The sequence below is a fragment of the Heteronotia binoei genome, chromosome 15, assembly GCF_032191835.1.
Source record: "Heteronotia binoei isolate CCM8104 ecotype False Entrance Well chromosome 15, APGP_CSIRO_Hbin_v1, whole genome shotgun sequence".
Classification (NCBI taxonomy): domain Eukaryota; kingdom Metazoa; phylum Chordata; class Lepidosauria; order Squamata; family Gekkonidae; genus Heteronotia; species Heteronotia binoei.
The window spans coordinates 61,683,614-61,703,105 of NC_083237.1; the positions used below are offsets into that span (position 1 = coordinate 61,683,614).

The following is a 19,492-nucleotide window of genomic DNA, read 5'->3' on the forward strand; positions in this document are numbered from 1 at the left end:
AAATAGTGTAATAAATTGGAAAAACATTTGGTGTGGATGGCCAGAAAAGATAATAAAGGTTGCCTTGTTAATTGCTGTTAATGGGAGTCTAGGTAAATCAAAAGGACATGTATTTCCTAGTGATGTTCTAGTCCACCTAATTTACTTTTAACATCATTCATATGAACCTATGAAGCTGCCTTCTAGTAAATCAGAGCCTGGGTCCATCCAAGTCTGTCTTGTCTACTCAGACTGGCAGCGGCTCTCCAGGGTCTCCAGTTGAGGTTTTTCAGGCCTACTTGCCTGGACCCTTTTTAGTTGGAGATGCCGGGGATTGAGCCTAGGACCTTCTGCTTACCAAGCAGATGCTCAGCCACTGAGCCACAGCCCCATTCATGGCTCTCCAGGGTCTCCAGTTGAGGTTTTTCCCGCCTACTTGCCTGGACCCTTTTTAGTTGGAGATGCCGGGGATTTATTTATTTTTTATTTATTTAGGATTTATATCCCGCCCTTCCCACAAGTGGCTCAGGATTGAGCCTAGGACCTTCTGCTTACCAAGCAGATGCTCAGCCACTGAGCCACAGCCCCATTCATGGCTCTCCAGTTGAGGTTTTTCACGCCTACTTGCCTGGATCCTTTTTAGTTGGAGATGCCGGGGATTGAGCCTAGGACCTTCTGCTTACCAAGCAGATGCTCAGCCACTGAGCCACAGCCCCATTCATGGCTCTCCAGGGTCTCCAGTTGAGGTTTTTCACGCCTACTTGCCTGGACCCTTTTTAGTTGGAGATGCCAGGGATTGAACCTGGGACCTTCTGCTTACCAAGCAGATGCTCTACCACTGAGCCACCGTCCCGCCAGTATGCATTATAAACGTCATTCAAGTTTGCCATGAGAAAAAAAGAATGCATAAAATGAAAATGGGTTAAGTATACATACTGAGATAAACAGCCGATATCCCTTATTTGAGAATGTCAATACCAAACAATTATTCTGACACACTATTCTAAAAGAGAAATACATTGGAATACTGTGGATGTATAGCTATACTCAGTGAGAGTGGGTTTAGCAATATGCAGGCCTCAGATTCCGTAGGAGCTCACAGGAGCACAGCTCCTGAACCTTTCTGAGGGTTCCCCCTCCTCCTCCCTATCTACCTTGTCCATTGAACAGCAGGTGCAGCTGCATAACAATCCCTGGATTAGGAGAGCAGGCAGCCGGCCAGCCAGGGGGCTTTGCCACGCCCCCAGCAGCCCTCATTAACCCTTGGAGAAGCCCATGCCACCCTTTTTCCACTTCTTATGTGATTGTGCCTCGCAGGTAGTTTACTGGCCTTTTGACCGGGGGTGGGGCGGCCAAGGAGAGCCCCAGGCGAGCGAGGCCTGCTTGGGCTGGCTGGATCTCTAGCCAGCCCAAGCAGGCCTCGCTCACCCGGGGCTCTCTTTTCTTGCATCAGGTTGCTTTTGGCGGGGGGGGGGGGTTGCGGCATATGCTAAGGAGCTACGCTAAGAAGCCCCACCACCTATTTTTCTACAAAAGGACCACTGAGCATATGTAATGTTCAAGGGCTCATCTCCACCCAGGATGGCCCTCTTAGTCAAAGAGGTGGAAGCTGAAGATCTCCCAGCCTTCCAACTCTTCTCTCCATTACAGAAAAATGGATGCTCTGGAAGAGGGATCTCCTTTGGGGTCTACGCCACCTCAAAGGATCCCTGGAAAAGGCGGCTGTTCCCTGCCTCTTGTCTGATTTTTCTTGACGCTGCCCCCCTCTGCTTTTCAGAAAGCCCCCCCCCCCACAGCCTCTAAAACCAATCCGCCTCAATCCTCTATCTCCCCCACCCCTGGCCAGGCCCAGCTGCCCCCCTTCCAAGCACCTCTCAACCCGGGGGGGGGGTGGCCTTTGGAAGCAGATCCCAGCCGCTCCCCCCCCCCAAAAAAACCCCCTCTGCCCTACGGCCACGATCCAGGAGAGCAAAGGCACGAGCCTGGGGGGAACTTTTGGGCAGGGAGACGGCTGCAAGCAAGTCAGAACGGCGTTGAGGCCTTCCGTTTTCTCCAAAGCGCCCTGTGTTGTGCGCCCCCCCCCATTGCAAAAGCCTCCCTCACCCCAAGAGCCCCCCCCTGCCCGGTTGCAAAAGCCTCCCACCCAGCAGCCCCCCCTGCCCGGGTGCAAAAGCCTCCCCCACCCCAGCAGCCCCTCCTGCCCGGTTGCAAAAGCCTCCCTCACCCCAAGAGCCCCCCCTGCCTGGTTGCAAAAGCCTCCCTCACCCCAAGAGCCCCCCTGCCCGGGTGCAAAAGCCTCCCACCCAGCAGCCCCCCCTGCCCGGTTGCAAAAGCCTCCCTCACCCCAAGAGCCCCCCCCTGCCCGGTTGCAAAAACCTCTCTCACCCCAAGAGCCCCCCCTGCCCGGTTGCAAAAGCCTCCCACCCAGCAGCCTCCCCTGCCTGGTTGCAAAAGCCTCCCTCACCCCAAGAGCCCCCCTGCCCGGGTGCAAAAGCCTCCCACCCAGCAGCCCCCCCTGCCCGGTTGCAAAAGCCTCCCTCACCCCAAGAGCCCCCCCTGCCCGGTTGCAAAAGCCTCCCACCCAGCAGCCCCCCCTGCCCGGTTGCAAAAGCCTCCCTCACCCCAAGAGCCCCCCCTGCCCGGTTGCAAAAGCCTCCCACCCAGCAGCCCCCCCTGCCCGGTTGCAAAAGCCTCCCACCCAGCAGCCCCCCCTGCCCGGTTGCAAAAGCCTCCCACCCAGCAGCCCCCCCTGCCCGGACTCCCCTCCGCTCCCCGCTTCTCCAGGCGCTCACCATGATCTCCTTGGCCCGGCTGGCAGCAAAGAGCAGGAAAAGGAAGGAGCGCAGCGCGGAGCCCCGAGAGCAAGGCCGCCTTCCTTCTGCAGGGCAGGCCGGCCTTCGCTCGCAGCAGGCGCCGCCTCCTCCGCTGCTGCTGGGAATCCGGATCGAAGCCGATTCCTTGGGGGAGGTCTGCGCTAAGGCTGTAGGGTTGCCAATCCCCAGGTGGGGGCAGGGGATCCCCCGGTTTGGAGGCCCTCCCCCTCCCCCAGGGTCATCAGAAAGCGCGGGGGGGGGAGGAATGCCTGCTGGGCACGCCATTATTCCCTATGGAGACCGTCTCCCATAGGGGATAATGGAGAATTAATCTGTGGGTATCTGGGGGAGCCTGTTTTTTGAGGTAGACACACTGATTTTGCAGCATAGCATCCAGTGCCTCTCCTCAAAAGACCCTCCAAGTTTCAAAAGGATTGGACCAGGGGATCCAATTCTGTGAGGCCCAAAAGCAGGTGCCCCTATCCTTCATGATTTCCAATGGAGGGAAGGCGTTTAAAAGGAGCATGGTCCCTTTAAATGTGATGGCCAGAATTCTATTTGGAATTCAATGATGCTTGTCACGACCTTGCTGCTGGCTCCACCCCCCAAGTCCCCAGATATTTCTTGAATTGGACTTGGCAACTCGATAAGGCTACCTAGTTCCCCCCCCCTTCCAGGCCACCTGTGGGAGATAGGAGAGTTGGATTGCCAAGTCCCAACTCAAGAAATATCTGGGGACTCTGAGGGGTGGAGCCAGTAGCGAGGTTGTGACAAGGATAATTGAACTCCAAAGGGAGCTCTGGCCATCACATTTAAAGGGACCGCACACCTTTAAATGTCTTCCCTCCATTGGAAATAATAGGGGAACCTTCTTTTGGTGCTCATAGAATTGGACCTCCCGGTCCAATCTTTTTCAAACTTGGCTGGCATTTCAGGGAGAAGCACTGGATGCTACGCGGCAAATTTGGTGTCTCTATCTCAAAAAAACAGCCCCCTCCTGAGATTTCAACTGCCTAGGGGCCTCCACAGGGTTTAATCCTGCCCCGACCTGGAGGTTCGCATCTCTTATTTGGTGAGCCTCCACTCTTCCTGCCCTTCAAAAAAAAACATACGATGCCCACTCCCCCCTGCTTCCCTGGGTGGGGTTGGTTGCCTGCTGACTACTGATAAGTGGCCCTTCCCAGCCTCCCATTCTGGCAGTGTTTGAACATATGAAGCTGCCTTATACTGAATCAGACCTTTGGTCCATCAAAGTCAGTATTGTCTTCTCAGACTGGCAGCGGCTCTCCAAGGTCTCAAGCTGAGGTTTTTCACACCTATTTGCCTGGACCCTTTTTTGGAGATGCCAGGGATTGAACCTGGGACCTTCTGCTTCCCAAGCAGATGCTCTACCACTGAGCCACCGTCCCTCCCCAATTTAATTTCCCTATTGCATGCTGGGTTCGTTTCAAGGTGTTGATTCTCACCTTTAAGGCCCTGTATGGCCAAAGGCCTGCACACCTTTGGGACCGCCTTTCCCCGGAGAGCACTTCAGTCTGGATCACAAAATCTACTTACAATCCCCGGCCCTAAGGAGGCCAGGCTCATGACTAGAGCCAGAGCCTTCTCTGTAGTGGCTCCACGCTGGTGGAATGAGTTGCCAGAAGAGGTCAGGGCCCTGCAAGAGCTCATACAGTTCTGCAGGGCCTGTAAGATGGCACTCTTCCACCAGGCATTTGTGAACCAGGCTGTTGGCCACAAGTTCTAGGCAACATATGAACCACCCCTTACAATCTGCTGTATAGCGGCTGTGGAGAGGACAACTTAAGATCTGCTTTACAAAGAATTATAAATTTGAAAACTTATCATAGCACCAAAATATTTTTTAATGTATTTTATGTTTTATGTTACTCACGTTTTATGGTTTTAATGTCACACCACTCATGCATGTCTATGTAAGCCGCCCTGAGCCCACCTCGGTGGGGAAGGCGGGATAGAAATGGAATAAAATAAATAAATTCTTGGGAAGAGAGACAGCCTGGCTTCTTCTTGCAGTAGAACAGAGCAAGAGTCCAGAAGAAGATGAAGATATTGGACTTATATCCCGTCCTCCACTCCGAAGAGTCTCAGAGCGGCTCACAATCTCCTTTCCCTTCCTCCCCCACAACAGACACCCTGTGAGGTAGATGAAGATATTGTATTCATATCCCGCCCTCCACTCCGAAGAGTCTCAGAGCGGCTCACAATCTCCTTTCCTGTCCTCCCCCAAACAGACACCCTGTGAGGTAGATGAAGATATTGGATTCATATCCCGCCCTCCACTTCGAAGAGTCTCAGAGCGGCTCACAATCTCCTTTACCTTCCTCCCCCACGACAGACACCCTGTGAGGTAGATGAAGATATTGGATTCATATCCCGCCCTCCACTCCGAAGAGTCTCAGAGCGGCTCACAATCTCCTTTACCTTCCTCCCCCACGACAGACACCCTGTGAGGTAGATGAAGATATTGGATTTATATCCCGCCCTCCACTCCGAAGAGTCTCAGAGCGGCTCACAATCTCCTTTCCCTTCCTCCCCCACAACAGACACCCTGTGAGGTAGATGAAGATATTGGATTTATATCCCGCCCTCCACTCCGAAGAGTCTCAGAGCGGCTCACAATCTCCTTTCCTGTCCTCCCCCACAACAGACACCCTGTGAGGTAGATGAAGATATTGGATTCATATCCCGCCCTCCACTTCGAAGAGTCTCAGAGCGGCTCACAATCTCCTTTACCTTCCTCCCCCACGACAGACACCCTGTGAGGTAGATGAAGATATTGGATTCATATCCCGCCCTCCACTCCGAAGAGTCTCAGAGCGGCTCACAATCTCCTTTCCCTTCCTCCCCCACAACAGACACCCTGTGAGGTAGATGAAGATATTGGATTCATATCCCGCCCTCCACTCCGAAGAGTCTCAGAGCGGCTCACAATCTCCTTTCCTGTCCTCCCCCACAACAGACACCCTGTGAGGTAGATGAAGATATTGGATTTATATCCCGCCCTCCACTCCGAAGAGTCTCAGAGTGGCTCACAATCTCCTTTCCTGTCCTGTCTCCTTTCCCCCACAAACAGACACCCTGTGAGGTAGATGAAGATATTGGATTTATATCCCGCCCTCCACTCCGAAGAGTCTCAGAGCAGCTCACCATCTCCTTTACCTTCCTCCCCCACAACAGACACCCTGTGAGGTGGGTGGGGCTGGAGAGGGCTCTCACAGCAGCTGCCCTTTCAAGGACAACCTCTGCCAGAGCTATGGCTGACCCAATGCCATGCTATCAGGTGCAAGTGGAGGAGTGGGGAATCAAACCCAGTTCTCCCAGATAAGAGTCCACACACTTAACCACTACACCAAACTGGCTCACTTTCAAGCCTCACAAAGTCCTCTTTTTTGTGGCAGGGGATTAGGTTTCCTGAGTCATTGCTCGCCCCTTAAGGACTAACAGAACCCGTGGCTTGCGGTGACTCATAGCAGCTCCTCCCCTGCCACAAATTTTGTGAGCCTTTCAGGTGCCCCTGGACTCTGGCTCTTTTCTGCTGCCACCAGAGCTGGTGCTAGGGCTTTTCGTGCCCTAGGCGAGCTGCCCACTAGCGCCCCCCCCCAAAAATAATGAAAAACGGAGACTTGTAGGAGAAATGAAGGAACCTGAAACTATGTACATCTTTAATTTGCAATTTATTTTAAATTTGATTTCTTTAAAAAAAACCCTGTGAGATCAAGCAATAAAAATTGTGAGAATACTACTTGATCCTTTTAGCTGGAGGTGGCAGGGACAAGACCTTGCGCATGCGGGAAAGATGCTCGGCCACTGAGCTGTGGCTCCCACCCCGTGGCTCTGCTAACGCAGAGCAGGAAGGATGAGGGGCAGCAGACATCAACAGGAGCCAATGTTTAGAAACTGTAATTGGCTCTTCTTCAGCTTTGACAGTTGGTTAATTTATCCTTGCCGGGCTCCAAGGTACGCACTGTGCAAGCATTGTCTGCTTTTGCGTTTCCCGGGTCTGTAACAGACCTGGGGGAATGCGAAACTGGCTGGGCAGCATCTGCCCTCCATGAAGCCTGCTTTCCATGCTGCGCGTGAGAAGGGGCACCTGGTAGCACCGCTAGGACAAGTGATGCCCCAGGAGGCTGCTTACTTGGCCTACTCCCACACACTGCTACAGACAGTCTAACATGGCTACCCATCGCAATCTCGTTATGGGCAGCTCCCCACCCCTGGAGGAATGCAAGGCAAAACCCCCCCCCACATTTAGGACACGACCAGTGTTCCCTCTAAGCTGCAGTCTTGTGAGCAAAAATTCTACTTTGTGAGCTACTGGCATTAAAGTGGTGAGCTACTGCATAAATTATTAGAACAAAGTAGGAGTCAAGTTTCATATTTTAAGACCAACAAAGTTTTATTCAGAATACAAGCTTTCGTGTGCAGGCCCACTTCTTCAGACGAGGAATCAGGTACAGTGAGCAGCGCTACATATAGCTGATAAGCGGTGGTGTAGAATGCAAAATGGTACAAATTTAAAATCCAATGGCAGAATAGTAAAATTAACCAATTGAGCAGACTATATGTACGTTACATGCTAAAGGTAAAAAAGTTGGGTGGGGAAAACTGAGAAAGAAATGCCCTCGTTTTGGCCCAGGCTTATAATAGTGTGATTAACAGACATTCTCACATTTTGACGTTATTGTTTTATTGGCTTCTCACGCTCATGCCACCCAGATCGAAGGTTTGCTCAATTTGTTAATTTTGCTGTTCTGCCATTGGACTTTAAATGCTGTGGTAAGCAGCTTTTAAAAAATCCTACACAGCCAATTAAATCTGCAATTGCCAGTCAAAAGCCTTGCTTGCCCACTTTCTAAAAACACCTTGGTGGGCACCAGAATGGGTGCTGGTGGACACCATAGTAAATTAATGTGCCTTAATGCACTAATATTCCCAAACTGATTAGTCACATGCTAAAATAATGGTCAAAAATATGCATGTTTCTCCCTTCTATGGTGTTATATGGGAGATTTAGGAAAATTCTGTACTGCTAGGCTGTGGCCATGTGCGATGAATGATAAGAGGATAATCGCCATGTTCTTCTGAATTGTAAATTCTATGATGATCTTCATGCTGTTTTTTAAAAGCCCTTTTTGCAGCCGCTGTTCATTTGAGGACCGTAAGATCTTTTCACTATTAACGGCTTTTTTTTGTAGAAAAAGCCCAGGGAAAACTCATTTGCACGTTAGGCCACAGCCCGATGCCAAGCCAGCTGGAACTGTTTTCCTGCTCAAAAAAAAAAGTCCTATTTGGCTCAAACATGAGTGAAACCACTGAACCCGTAGCAAAATTATTTTACCATGCTTCCAAGAGGAGATGTTCTTTTTGACCACGGACTCTATCGTTATCCGTCTTGTCATGGCAATAAAGGTTGTGTGATGTAAAATGCATCCGCTTTGAGTAGAACAGAGGCACCCACGGAAACAGCAATAGAGAAATAACAGGTTTATTGGAATCATATTTAGTGTTACAGAGTCTTAGTACAGCATATATTGGTTGCAAACATTTTAACAAGACTTTTGTGGACATCCCTGGCTTTTAAAAAAAAACCACACTCTCTACTCGAAGGGGGGGACTTCTGCATTTCAGCCAATGAAGCTGATGCAGCTGTACTCAGCGAGCAGCAGATGGGGGAAGAAAGCGTGCGCTGCCTTTCAAGTTCCCTGACCCCTGAGAAATCATTAGGGTTACCACCTAAATTACTGCTACATTCGTATCACCCCGTTGGGATTTAGGGGAGGGAAGGCGTTGTAATGGCCAAGTGCCACATAACTGGGATGCTGCCTTACTGGCAAATGTCTGTTATTGGGAAAGGAAGAGGCAGAAAGCTGAGGCCGACGTGCACCATACCGGTTCAGCTGAATGTCACTGCAAGACGGCTGGCTAATGCACCGCTGGCGTGCTGAAACAGCCCACGGGACAACGTTGCGAGCTCTGGTCGTTTTTACATCTTTTTTGATCATCTGTGCTCTTGCTGCTGCAAGCTTTACCCAACAGATGTTTGCGGCCACGTGAGCAGCAGAGGTGACCTGACGGACACGACATCAGCTGCTGCTTTTAATGGCAAAGGGCAAGCCTAGCTGGGGACACACACAAAGACTAAAGCACTTGTATCTTGCAACGGACAGGTTATATGCTAATCTATGTAACCGACAAACACTACTACGCTTGGAATAACGTCAGTGCAGGCATTGTCAAAAATTCATCCCATTTCACGAATGTGCAAAACATGCATTGTAGCAGAGGATCGGGACAGCTTTTTAAAGTTGGGATGGCAGTCAGCTGGTACATCTGTGCGCCCTGCAATCCGTCGACTGCAATGCTGAAGTATTCAGCTAGAAGCAGGACTCCTATGACGAGCGGCCAAATCCTAACCATGTTTTTCACACTCCACTGATTTCGGCTGGACTTGCTTTGGGTTGCGGCCTAGGGATGCCAACTCCCCTCCCCCCCAACCCAGATGGGAATGGCAGAAGTTGAATGGCCTTTTTGATATTACCCTTCACCAGGTGACAACTAAACAGCAATGCCTTTCAATGCTACTTCTATCAAGTGCTTCGTTTCATCTAGCAGTGATGTGATTGAACAGAGGCAAGACTTCCACGTGCACCAACGAGAGCTGTGTATGAGAGGCACTCAGAATGAAGATGGGGTTAGTGACCTAACAAACAGGCAAAATTTATATTAAGAAAGCCCAGCGCTTGACTCTACTTGTGGCGTGGCAGGGTTGTATACTATGAGCGATTGGCAGCCACGAGTAATATCTGAGATGACAGGAGTCGTTTCTTAAAAAGCGAAGGTTGCCAGTTAGCTTGTACAAAAACGTTACCAGCAGTCAACATTTACACATTTGTGCATACTGCCGACGATTCGCATTCTCCACCACGGGCCAGGTAACAGCTGTTGAAAGGTCTCAAAACTTGTGTTGCTTTTTAGCTGCAGACGCACGTAGGGCAACGCCTGCATTAAAAATTTATTTCTGGTCACTCTTCCCCCAGAAGAATGTTGCTTAGTTCTGAGATTTCATTGAGACTTAACAGGAATTCTGACAACTTTGGAAAAGCAATCATAAGCTTTCCACATTTGTGCCTGTAGGGCAAGAACCTCGTGTAATTCGCTGGCTCAGCAGCTCTGCTGATGGTATGTGCAGCACTTTTCACAGGCCTGGCTTGGGGTGAGAGATTTACCATGGAGTCTGGTTGCTCTGCGTCACCTGCTTGCCCATGCACCCTTTGCTAGGCAGCACCTTTGAGCAGGGCAGACAAACCAGGTACAAGGGCCTTGGCGAGAACCAGATGCCCTGCTCAGATGCACTGGGGGACTCGACTTCTTGCTGAGCAGAGATGTCTTGCCAGCCATCGTCTTCCGCTTGAACAAATCGATCAAGACGGGTGATCATGACAGCTGGTGTGAACTAAATTTTATTTTCAATTCAAAGCTTGTCCACGAGCTCAGGACTGGTAGGCACAGAGAACGATTTGGCGAACGTTTTAGTAATATTGTGCTTGCTGGGTTGGCCGCTCACCAAAAATCAATCCTCCCCCCCCAGCACTGTTTTTAATACTACCCTGAATTACCAGATGACAAAGAAAGCTGGTGAGACTGTAGATAGGGCCAATGATGAAGGTGGCTCTCGACAGAAAGGAAGATTCCTAGTCTAAGAATAGACCCCAAGTGAGCATACCTGAATAGAGGCCCCCGTGCAGAGTGATGTGGCTAAAAGTTCTTCCATGGATTCAGTTCTGGATCAAAGGAAATCTCCCCTCCAGGTGACAAGCAGAGAAGCTGCGGATAATCTTTTTTCAAATGAGACTTAATAGTCTCATCTTCTAGGGAGAACGACACGAGCTGCTAGCTAAACACTGTATCTTGGTGTCCAAGTTAGAAGTGGAGTTACTTGGGAGAAGGAAAGGACATTAAGCAATTACAAGCCAACATCAGTGTCATTTCAGATTTTAATTTTGCTAGCTGAACAGGCAAACAGCCAGCCTGCGTATAATAGATAATCTGCGGTGTGATCCATTGGGGATAAGTTATTACAAAATTAGGCATTTTCTCTAAGGAAAGCAGGTTGTTACATTGTGTGGTGGTAAAGAGAAGAGAGACATCAAGCAAATATATATATACACACACAGGGCCCCAACTATCACAATACAAAGTGACATAAAATTAAATCCATACATTCATTCAAGCTCTGTCACTTTGGAATGTCATTTTTAACTCTCACCTACATCCATCCATTTTCAACAGGTTAATGTTGGCCTTGCAAAGCACCCACCTTCACCATAGGATAATTGGCTGGAACACAAACTATACTGAGACACCAAACAAACAGATACTGCTTGGAATTTGATTTGTGACTTCTTTTTAACTAAGTGGCATTCATCTGACTTTTACAGCCACGGTTATTTAATGTACACTACTTTCGAACCAAACTATTTTGAAAAATCCAGCACAAGGTGGTATTAGGGGAAGAAATGCAAGTCAAGAAACCTCTGCACACCCATGCAATTGAAAGACTTACCCCGTTACCAGAGACAAGAATTAAGGCTTCTGGCTAAATTGGAAAACAAGAATAGACAATCCTTAAGATACCATTTCTCTCTCAAAACAAAAAAAAGTTGCAAAATAAGCATCATCAAAAAGATACATTAAACAATTCCCTTTTAAAGGTTACTCTCAAAATCTGGGATAGATGGCAAGAATAAAATAACTCCGGTCCTATCTCCAAACCATCTGGGGACAAGACCGTTCCCTTCCAGGCAAAGACCAAGGTTCTTTTTCTATTTGGAAGATATGTAATCTACAAAGAAGATGTCATGCAACTGCAAAAAGGGGTAGTATTGTTAAAACAAAACAAAGGAAAAGCCTCCATCGGATCAAATCCCCTGGTTGCAAATGTATATAGTTTCCAAAGCTATAACATTTCAGAAACAACCCAAATACTTAAAAGCAAATAACCAGGGAGGTAAATATAGTTTGAGAAGATGATTCATTCACGTTAAACGCCATCTACTCTATACAGACTATTAAGGACATTCTTGGCACATGGCTCCCAGTTTTGCATATAAACGAGGAAGAGACATTTGCTTCCTTGCGGATTCCAATGTATGGTCTCATATAGGATCTAGCCCACCTGCCTCTTCTGCTTCTATGAATATAAGGGCAATTTATTTTAAAATGTTAATGCAATGGTATTTTACCCCAAAAGGCTGCAAAGGATATCCCTGTCCATGTTGAAGAAAATTTGGGCAAACGGACGCAGTGGCTCTGTACAAAAAGTCACCATTTTTGGAACCTAATTAAATACCATATTCAAAAAAAATAAGATACTCAATCCCCCTTTTAAGCTAAAACAATATTTTTGGCTTATACACAGTAAACAGATTCCTCCAGCTGGCAAGACTTTACAAACTCACCTTGGGGGACAGTGAGGAAAAAACCCTACATACTATTTCAACCTGGTCCTCCAAGAACTGTGAAATTATAGTGCTACATAAAATATTGTCCCAATTGAAAGGTATGGAGAATCTTACCTATAAATGGCTCCCTTTCCTTTTGTACACTGAACCCAAAGACAATTTGTTAAAAACACACCACTAAGTTGAGGTCAATCTCTATACTTTAAACAGGAATTGAAGCAACACAATTCTTTTCTTCTGAATTTTAAATTATTATTATAAAGCGACAGCTGCTGCAACCACTTTTACTTGCTTCTTTCTGTCTCATAATAACTGCAGATTTGTTTGATTCCCCCCATTTGTAACATTTTGGGCCTTTTGTAAACTGTTACTAGTGAGGAACCTGTATTTGAACAAAAATAGAAAGATCTTTTGTTTTTCTGAAAGGCCGGTTTGCTGAACACTTTCAAAAATTTAAGACACTGCTGTCTGCCATTCAAGCAATGACGTCGCCATTAACTTTCATACCGTTCTTGGACAGTTGCAGATTTTCCACATCAAGTTCTCTTTCTCCCATCAATAAAGCTGGACCAGTTAAAGGGGGGTGGAGGTGAAATAACTTGGACCATTCATAGAAAGCTCTTCTTAACTATGCCAAGAGAGGCTGATTTTATTCTAAGTATTCCATCTCAGAAAAGCCACATGGCTTCTTCAGTCAGGACCTGATCCAAAATAAAGGTTTCCCCCTTGGTTGCTATGACTACTTCCCTTCGGTGGCTCTTACTAGATAAAATAAACTTGTGTGATCCCAAGAACTCTACCAAAGTATATTTGTGGGAGGAAGGGCAAAGAGAAAATGGTTCCTCAGCAACACAACTGCCTTGGACAGCTATGCATTTTGTCAGAAGAACATCGCTATATACAGATCCCAAGGGAGAAAATTAACAAATCAACACAAAAGAAAAAAAAATGTAGTGTTTTGCAACATCAGTTGCTAGTACAGAATTCTACATTTCACAGGCCTCCTTACCATGTGTTTTGCCTGGCTGAGGAAGAATGTTCTGAAGTTCCCAACTAAGACTTTTTTTTAACTTGCTTTCATCTTTTTTTTCAAATCAACAGTACCCTTCAGAAAGCCAGAATTTTGCTTTTTGAAGGGAGGGGGAAAGCAACAGGTTACATCTACTATTCTCAGAAATGTCTGCTTTACAATTGTTCAATTCACTTCTCTGGTGACAAAAAATAAGACACTGAAAAGACAGTAACCTTTACTGTAAAAAACCCCCCTATAACCATGCTGAAATTGTTCCACTCCAAACTGAAATGGCATATCATGAAGGCAAAAAGATTGATTGTCAAAGGCAGGCTGGGCAGAAATCTTTCATTAACAGATTTACTGGCTTACCTGTCTAAAATCACATGCACTCACCCCCACCGCCCAATACATACTCCTATTTTCTAGAAGTTCATTCAGCTTTCTCCCTGCATTGCTTAACCCACAGTTTTCAGATTGTGAATTCGGGTTTGTGGAGCTGATCTATTTGGTCTCTTCACTCATTTCTTTTAAGGCCACGAACCATTTACATAACATCCATTTCACTGAGGTCAATGGACTTACTCCAAAGTAGTAAGAGAAGCTTCCCAAAAATTACAGCAGATCCCTAAAGTAAAACCTCTGAACCATCCAGCATAGGACCGAGGACGAACCAATTGTTAAAATTCCATTTCCATTAATAACCTTTAAGTAAACTCTTAATATCGCTAGATAAGTACAACTATAAAACATTTATAAAAGACAACATTCAGACATTTATCTAGCAAGAGATTGTGCTTTACTCATAGTTTTAACTATTGCACATGGCTCCAAGTGCCAAAAAATTAAGCAGATTCATACTAGATGCAGAAAGGAATAAAACAAATGCTTTAAAAAAAAAAGAAAGCCTGGAGTGGTAGTATGAGATTTCCCACAATATGCATGTGTTAAATTAAGAAGAAACTTCTGCTAAACAAACTATATGAACGCTTAACAGAGGTGAAACCAGCCCCAAGCAACAGGAAAATTCTTTCACCTCACTGGATTAAATGGACCTATGCAGGAAATGATCCTGGAAAAGGGGGGGGGGGAAGGGCCTGTGCTAGAACTGGACTTTCTCTTTATAGACAGTCCTTTTTCTGGCTTTTGTTCTACATTGCATTTTTAACAGGGAGGGGGGGGGGGGGTTAAAAGATTCCAGCAGTCTGGTACGTGCAACCCATCACATACATCAGTTTCCCCCTGTGGTGCTGACAATCCTGGCAAGCTATTCAACACCCAAAAAGTGAACCTCCTTTAATAACTCAGTGGTTTGCCCAAATGGTTTAAGGTGACTGTTAAGGGACCACATGGCAACGCAAACAGGCCTTTCTCCTACTCTTATTTATTCAAGTTAGCACTCTATCTGAGACCGCGGCATCCTCCTCAAGCTAAAGGTATGGCGGTTTATCTCCTGCATCTGCCGCATCTGGTCCTTCTGCCACATTAAGTTTTGTGGCATTGGGTATCGCTGGGTACCGTGCAAGGACCGGAAAGGGATTCTCACGTGACAAGCTGTGGCTCGACAGCGCGGCTGGGGCATGGGAGGGAGCAGCAGCCAGCGCTTCCTCTCGGAACAGTAGCGGTAAGCCTCTTTCCTATACTGCTTGTCTATGTCATCGCTGTTCTTCCACCCACCTATGATGAACACGTCATCTTTGTAATAGCACACGGCTGCCCCTTCGATGCTGAGGACCTCCGGGGGCAAGCTTTCCAGAATGTCGTCGGACACCTGGCCCGAAATCTTCCGCTTGGCCTCTTCGTGATCCACGGGGTAGCTTCGGGGACAACACGAGGCGGTGTGATAAAAGTTAGTGTTGGCCACAGCCATCTGGAAGCTGCAATAATTGTCAAGGTGCGGCAGCGATTCGGCATCCTGCCACTGTCTCGTGTCCGCATCGTATTGGACGATCACAGCCCTCAAGCCGTCTTCGCTATCTCCGTCCACCGGCGTGCGGGCAGCCATATAAACAAACCGGTCCTCTATAGTGATCACCTTGACATCCCGAAGTATCTTCGGCGCCGACTCCAAATTCTGCCACTTGTCTTGGTCTGGATGATAGACCGCTACATCTTTAAAGCCGGGTATAAAGTTCCCATGGCCACCAATGCTGTACAGGTTGCCTTTTACCTCCGTGAGGCCGAAGGAATGCTTCCTAGTTGTCAGATTGGAAACCTGCTCCCACACGTTTCGATTTGGGTTGTACCTTTCTACAGTCTTGGCAAAGCCAGGCTCCATGGAGCCTGCCACATAAACGTAGGATTCTGTCACCACCACAGCATGCCCATCGAGGTGATTGTGTATGTGCGGCAAATTCACCCATCTATCTTCGTCAATGAAATACCCCACACACTCACTCAAGTAGTCCCCTCCCTCAGATACGCCTCCAATGACCAGAATAACATCCATGTTTTGCCCAAAACGAGGCAACAAAGCTACAGGTGAGGAGACCTGTTGAAAAGGACCTAACTGCAAGTTCTCAGCCCTGAGAGCGTGGCTTTCCACTGCTTCTGACACAAGCTGGAGGCAAGCCTCATTGCTTGATACTAGCCTCTCGGATTTGACATGGCGGGTCAAGTAAGTGGGTTTCATCTGAGGCAGCCGCAGCAGTTTAAAGAGCTCGCCAAAGTACTTCTCTCTTTCGTCAGGATTCCGCTGAACCCACTTTAAGACCATCTCAAAAAGAACTTCTTCGGAGTCCACCGTGATTTCAAAGTCTGAAAGCCAGTCCCTGATGAGGTGGAATGGAAGAGTGTAGAATTCCTCGTCTTGGATTACTTTGTAGAAGTTCCTCCTGATCATATCTGCAGCTTTGAGAGCCAGCTGGTTTAAGGAGTACATGTGAGCCAAGCTGTGTATAGCCACAGAGTTGGAGAGACTCAGCTTCTTCTTGAGAAAGTCTTCACAAAACTCTTTCAAACGTGTCAATAAAAATCTGCAACATAAACAAAGCTTAGAATCAGGCGAAGGAAGGAAAGAGCCAGAGTTTCCTTTGCCCAGTTCCCTGGATCCCATGGGAGAAATACAAAGAATGCATCTTTAAGACCAACGAGTGTTAAGCATGTTTGTAAGTTTTAATATATATATATATGTGTGTGTGTGTATGTGTTTGCTTGTGTCCTTTATAAAGTGTATATCTCCGCTACCTAATCTTAAATAGGTACATATGGTGCAGCACGGCGTAGCCAAACTAGGCTTCATATATGTCACTTCTGGCCCTCATAACCAGGGCCTTTTTTTGAGCAGGAACAGTTCCGACGGGCTTGGCATCAGGGGGTGTGGCCTAATATGCAAATAAGCTTCTGCTGGGCTTCCCCCCCACACACAAAAAAAATCAACTCTAAACAATGGCGATGCAAGGAGGTGTGGCCTAAAATGCAAATGAGCTTCTGCTGGGCTTTTCCCACAAAAAAAATCAACGCTAAGCAATGGCGATGCCAGGAGGTGTGGCCTAATATGCAAATGAGCTTCTGCTGGGCTTTTCCCACAAAAAAAGCAACGCTAAGCAATGGCGATGCAAGGTGTGGCCTAACATGCAAATGAGCTTCTGCTGGGCTTTTCCCACACAAAAAATCAATGCTAAGCAATGGCGATGCCAAGAGGTGTGGCCTAATATGCAAATGAGCTTCTGCTGGGCTTTTCCCACACAAAAAATCAACGCTAAGCAATGGCGATGCAAGGAGGTGTGGCCTAACATGCAAATGAGCTTCTGCTGGACTTTTCCCACAAAAAAATCAACGCTAAGCAATGGCGCTGCCAGGAGGTGTGGCCTAATATGCAAATGAGCTTCTGCTGGACTTCCCCCCCCCAAATCAACGCTAAGCAATGACGATGCACAGAGGTGTGGCCTAAGATGCAAATGAGCTTCTGCTGGGCTTTTCCCACAAAAAAAAATCAACGCTAAGCAATGGCGATGCCAGGAGGTGTGGCCAAACATGCAAATGAGCTTCTGCTGGGCTTTTCCCAAAAAGAATGCCCAAAGCTAAACAATGGCGATATCAAGGTGCGTGGCCTAATATGCAAATGAGCTCCTGCTCGGCTTTTTCTGCAAAAAAAAGGCCCTGCTCGTAACAAATGAGTTTGACACCCGTGGCCTCAGCACCCTACTGGGTCACGGGCCCCCTTTCCCCCAAGCCCCTCCCTCCCTGGCTCACCTGTCGGCCAGCTCGAGGACCTCGTGGACGTTGCCGGGGCTGACGCGGACGCGGCCCGTGTACATGAAGGTGATGACGGCCTCCACCGTCTCCGGGTCGGGCCCCGCGCCCGAGCTCCATTTGCGCAGCTCCACGCGGCCCGAGCGGGACTCGGCGAAGTCTCCCGAGAGCAGGGGCGCGAAGTACTCGGTGGCGGCGGCCAGGACGGAGCGGTGGGCGCGGAACTCCCGCGGGGGGGGCGAGCAGGCCCCGCCCCCGCCCCCGCCCCCCTCCTCGGCCCCGCCCCCGCCGAAGGCCAGCGTGACGTCACAGAAGAGGCCCAACCGCCGCTGCTCGTTCTGCCGCCAGGCCAGCTCCGCGCAGTGCGCCCCGCACGAGAACACCTCCGAGTCCGCCTCCGCGTCGCCCTCCAGCCCGGGGGGGGCGGCTTCCGGGCCGCCGCTGCTGCCGCCGGAGTCCGCGTCGCCGCCTCTCGCCGCCGCCATCTCGCTTCCCCTCAGAAACTCGGCCGCCTCCCTCCCCCCCCCGCCCGACGCTTAAATACGTCACCGGCGTCACCATAGAGAGGGAGCGCGGAGAGGACGTCCGGCGCCGAACCTAAGGCAGCGGCCGTTGCCGGGCAACGGTTCTCAAGCGGCGGTTGGGCTCCTGCTGGCTTCACTCGGCGAGGCGCTGGGAGCCTCCTCGGGGCGTTTCTGGGGTTTGCTCAGCGCTGGTCCCTCCGAAGCCCCTGCCCGCGAGCGGCGCTTCTTAACAGGGAGGGACGGTGGCTCAGTGGCAGAGCCGCTGCTTGGGAAGCAGGAGGTCCCAGGTTCAATCCCCGGCATCCCCAAAAAAGGATCCAGGCAAATAGGTGTAAAAACCTCCGCTTGAGACCCTGGAGAGCCACTGCCAGTCAGGGGAGGGACGGTGGCTCAGTGGCAGAGCATCTGCTTGGGAAGCAAGAGGTCCCAGGTTCAATCCCCGGCATCTCCCACTAAAAAGGGTCCAGGCAAATAGGTGTGAAAAACCTCCGCTTGAGACCCTGGAGAGCCATGAATGGGGCTGTGGCTCAGTGGCAGAGCATCTGCTTGGGCAGCAGAAGGTCCCAGGCTCAATCCCCGGCATCTCCAAAAAAGGGTCCAGGCAAATAGGTGGGAAAAACCTCCGCTTGAGACCCTGGAGAGCCATGAATGGGGCTGTGGCTCAGTGGCAGAGCATCTGCTTGGGCAGCAGAAGGTCCCAGGTTCAATCCCCGGCATCCCCAAAAAAGGGTCCAGGCAAATAGGTGTAAAAACCTCAGCTTGAGACCCTGGAGAGCCATGAATGGGGCTGTGGCTCAGTGGTAGAGCATCTGCTTGGGAAGCAGGAGGTCCCAGGTTCAATCCCCGGCATCTCCAAAAAAGGGTCCAGGCAAATAGGTGTGAAAAAACTCCGCTTGAGACCCTGGAGAGCCATGAATGGGGCTGTGGCTCAGTGGCAGAGCATCTGCTTGGGAAGCAGGAGGTCCCAGGTTCAATCCCCGGCATCTCCAAAAAAGGGTCCAGGCAAATAGGTGTGAAAAACCTCCGCTTGAGACCCTGGAGAGCCACTGCCAGTCAGGGGAGGGACGGTGGCTCAGTGGCAGAGCATCTGCTTGGGAAGCAGGAGGTCCCAGGTTCAATCCCCGGCATCTCCAAAAAAGGGTCCAGGCAAATAGGTGTGAAAAACCGCCGCTTGAGACCCTGGAGAGCCACTGCCAGTCAGGGGAGCGACGGTGGCTCAGTGGCAGAGCATCTGCTTGGGAAGCAGAAGGTCCCAGGTTCAATCCCCGGCATCTCCAAAAAAGGGTCCAGGCAAATAGGTGTGAAAAGCCTCAGCTTGAGACCCTGGAGAGCCATGAATGGGGCTGTGGCTCAGTGGCAGAGCATCTGCTTGGGAAGCAGGAGGTCCCAGGTTCAATCCCCGGCATCTCCAAAAAAGGGTCCAGGCAAATAGGTGTGAAAAACCTCCGCTTGAGACCCTGGAGAGCCACTGCCAGTCAGGGGAGGGAC

The 19,492-nt window shown here is 49.2% G+C and overlaps 2 protein-coding genes across 3 annotated transcripts in view; both read right to left on the reverse strand.

The window, feature by feature from the left end:
* The window catches only part of ACLY (ATP citrate lyase), a 150,891-nt gene that overhangs the window by 20,806 nt on the left and 110,593 nt on the right, over positions 1 to 19,492 (reverse strand). The gene's annotated exons all lie outside the window — the stretch shown is intronic.
* Positions 10,790 to 17,965, reverse strand: KLHL11 (kelch like family member 11). Its single transcript, XM_060255604.1, has 2 exons — positions 17,481 to 17,965; positions 10,790 to 16,261 (listed from the first exon to the last, which is right to left on the reverse strand). Exons 1-2 carry the CDS (start codon positions 17,963 to 17,965, stop codon positions 14,680 to 14,682), a joined length of 2,067 nt encoding a protein of 688 aa, XP_060111587.1. The 3' UTR covers positions 10,790 to 14,679.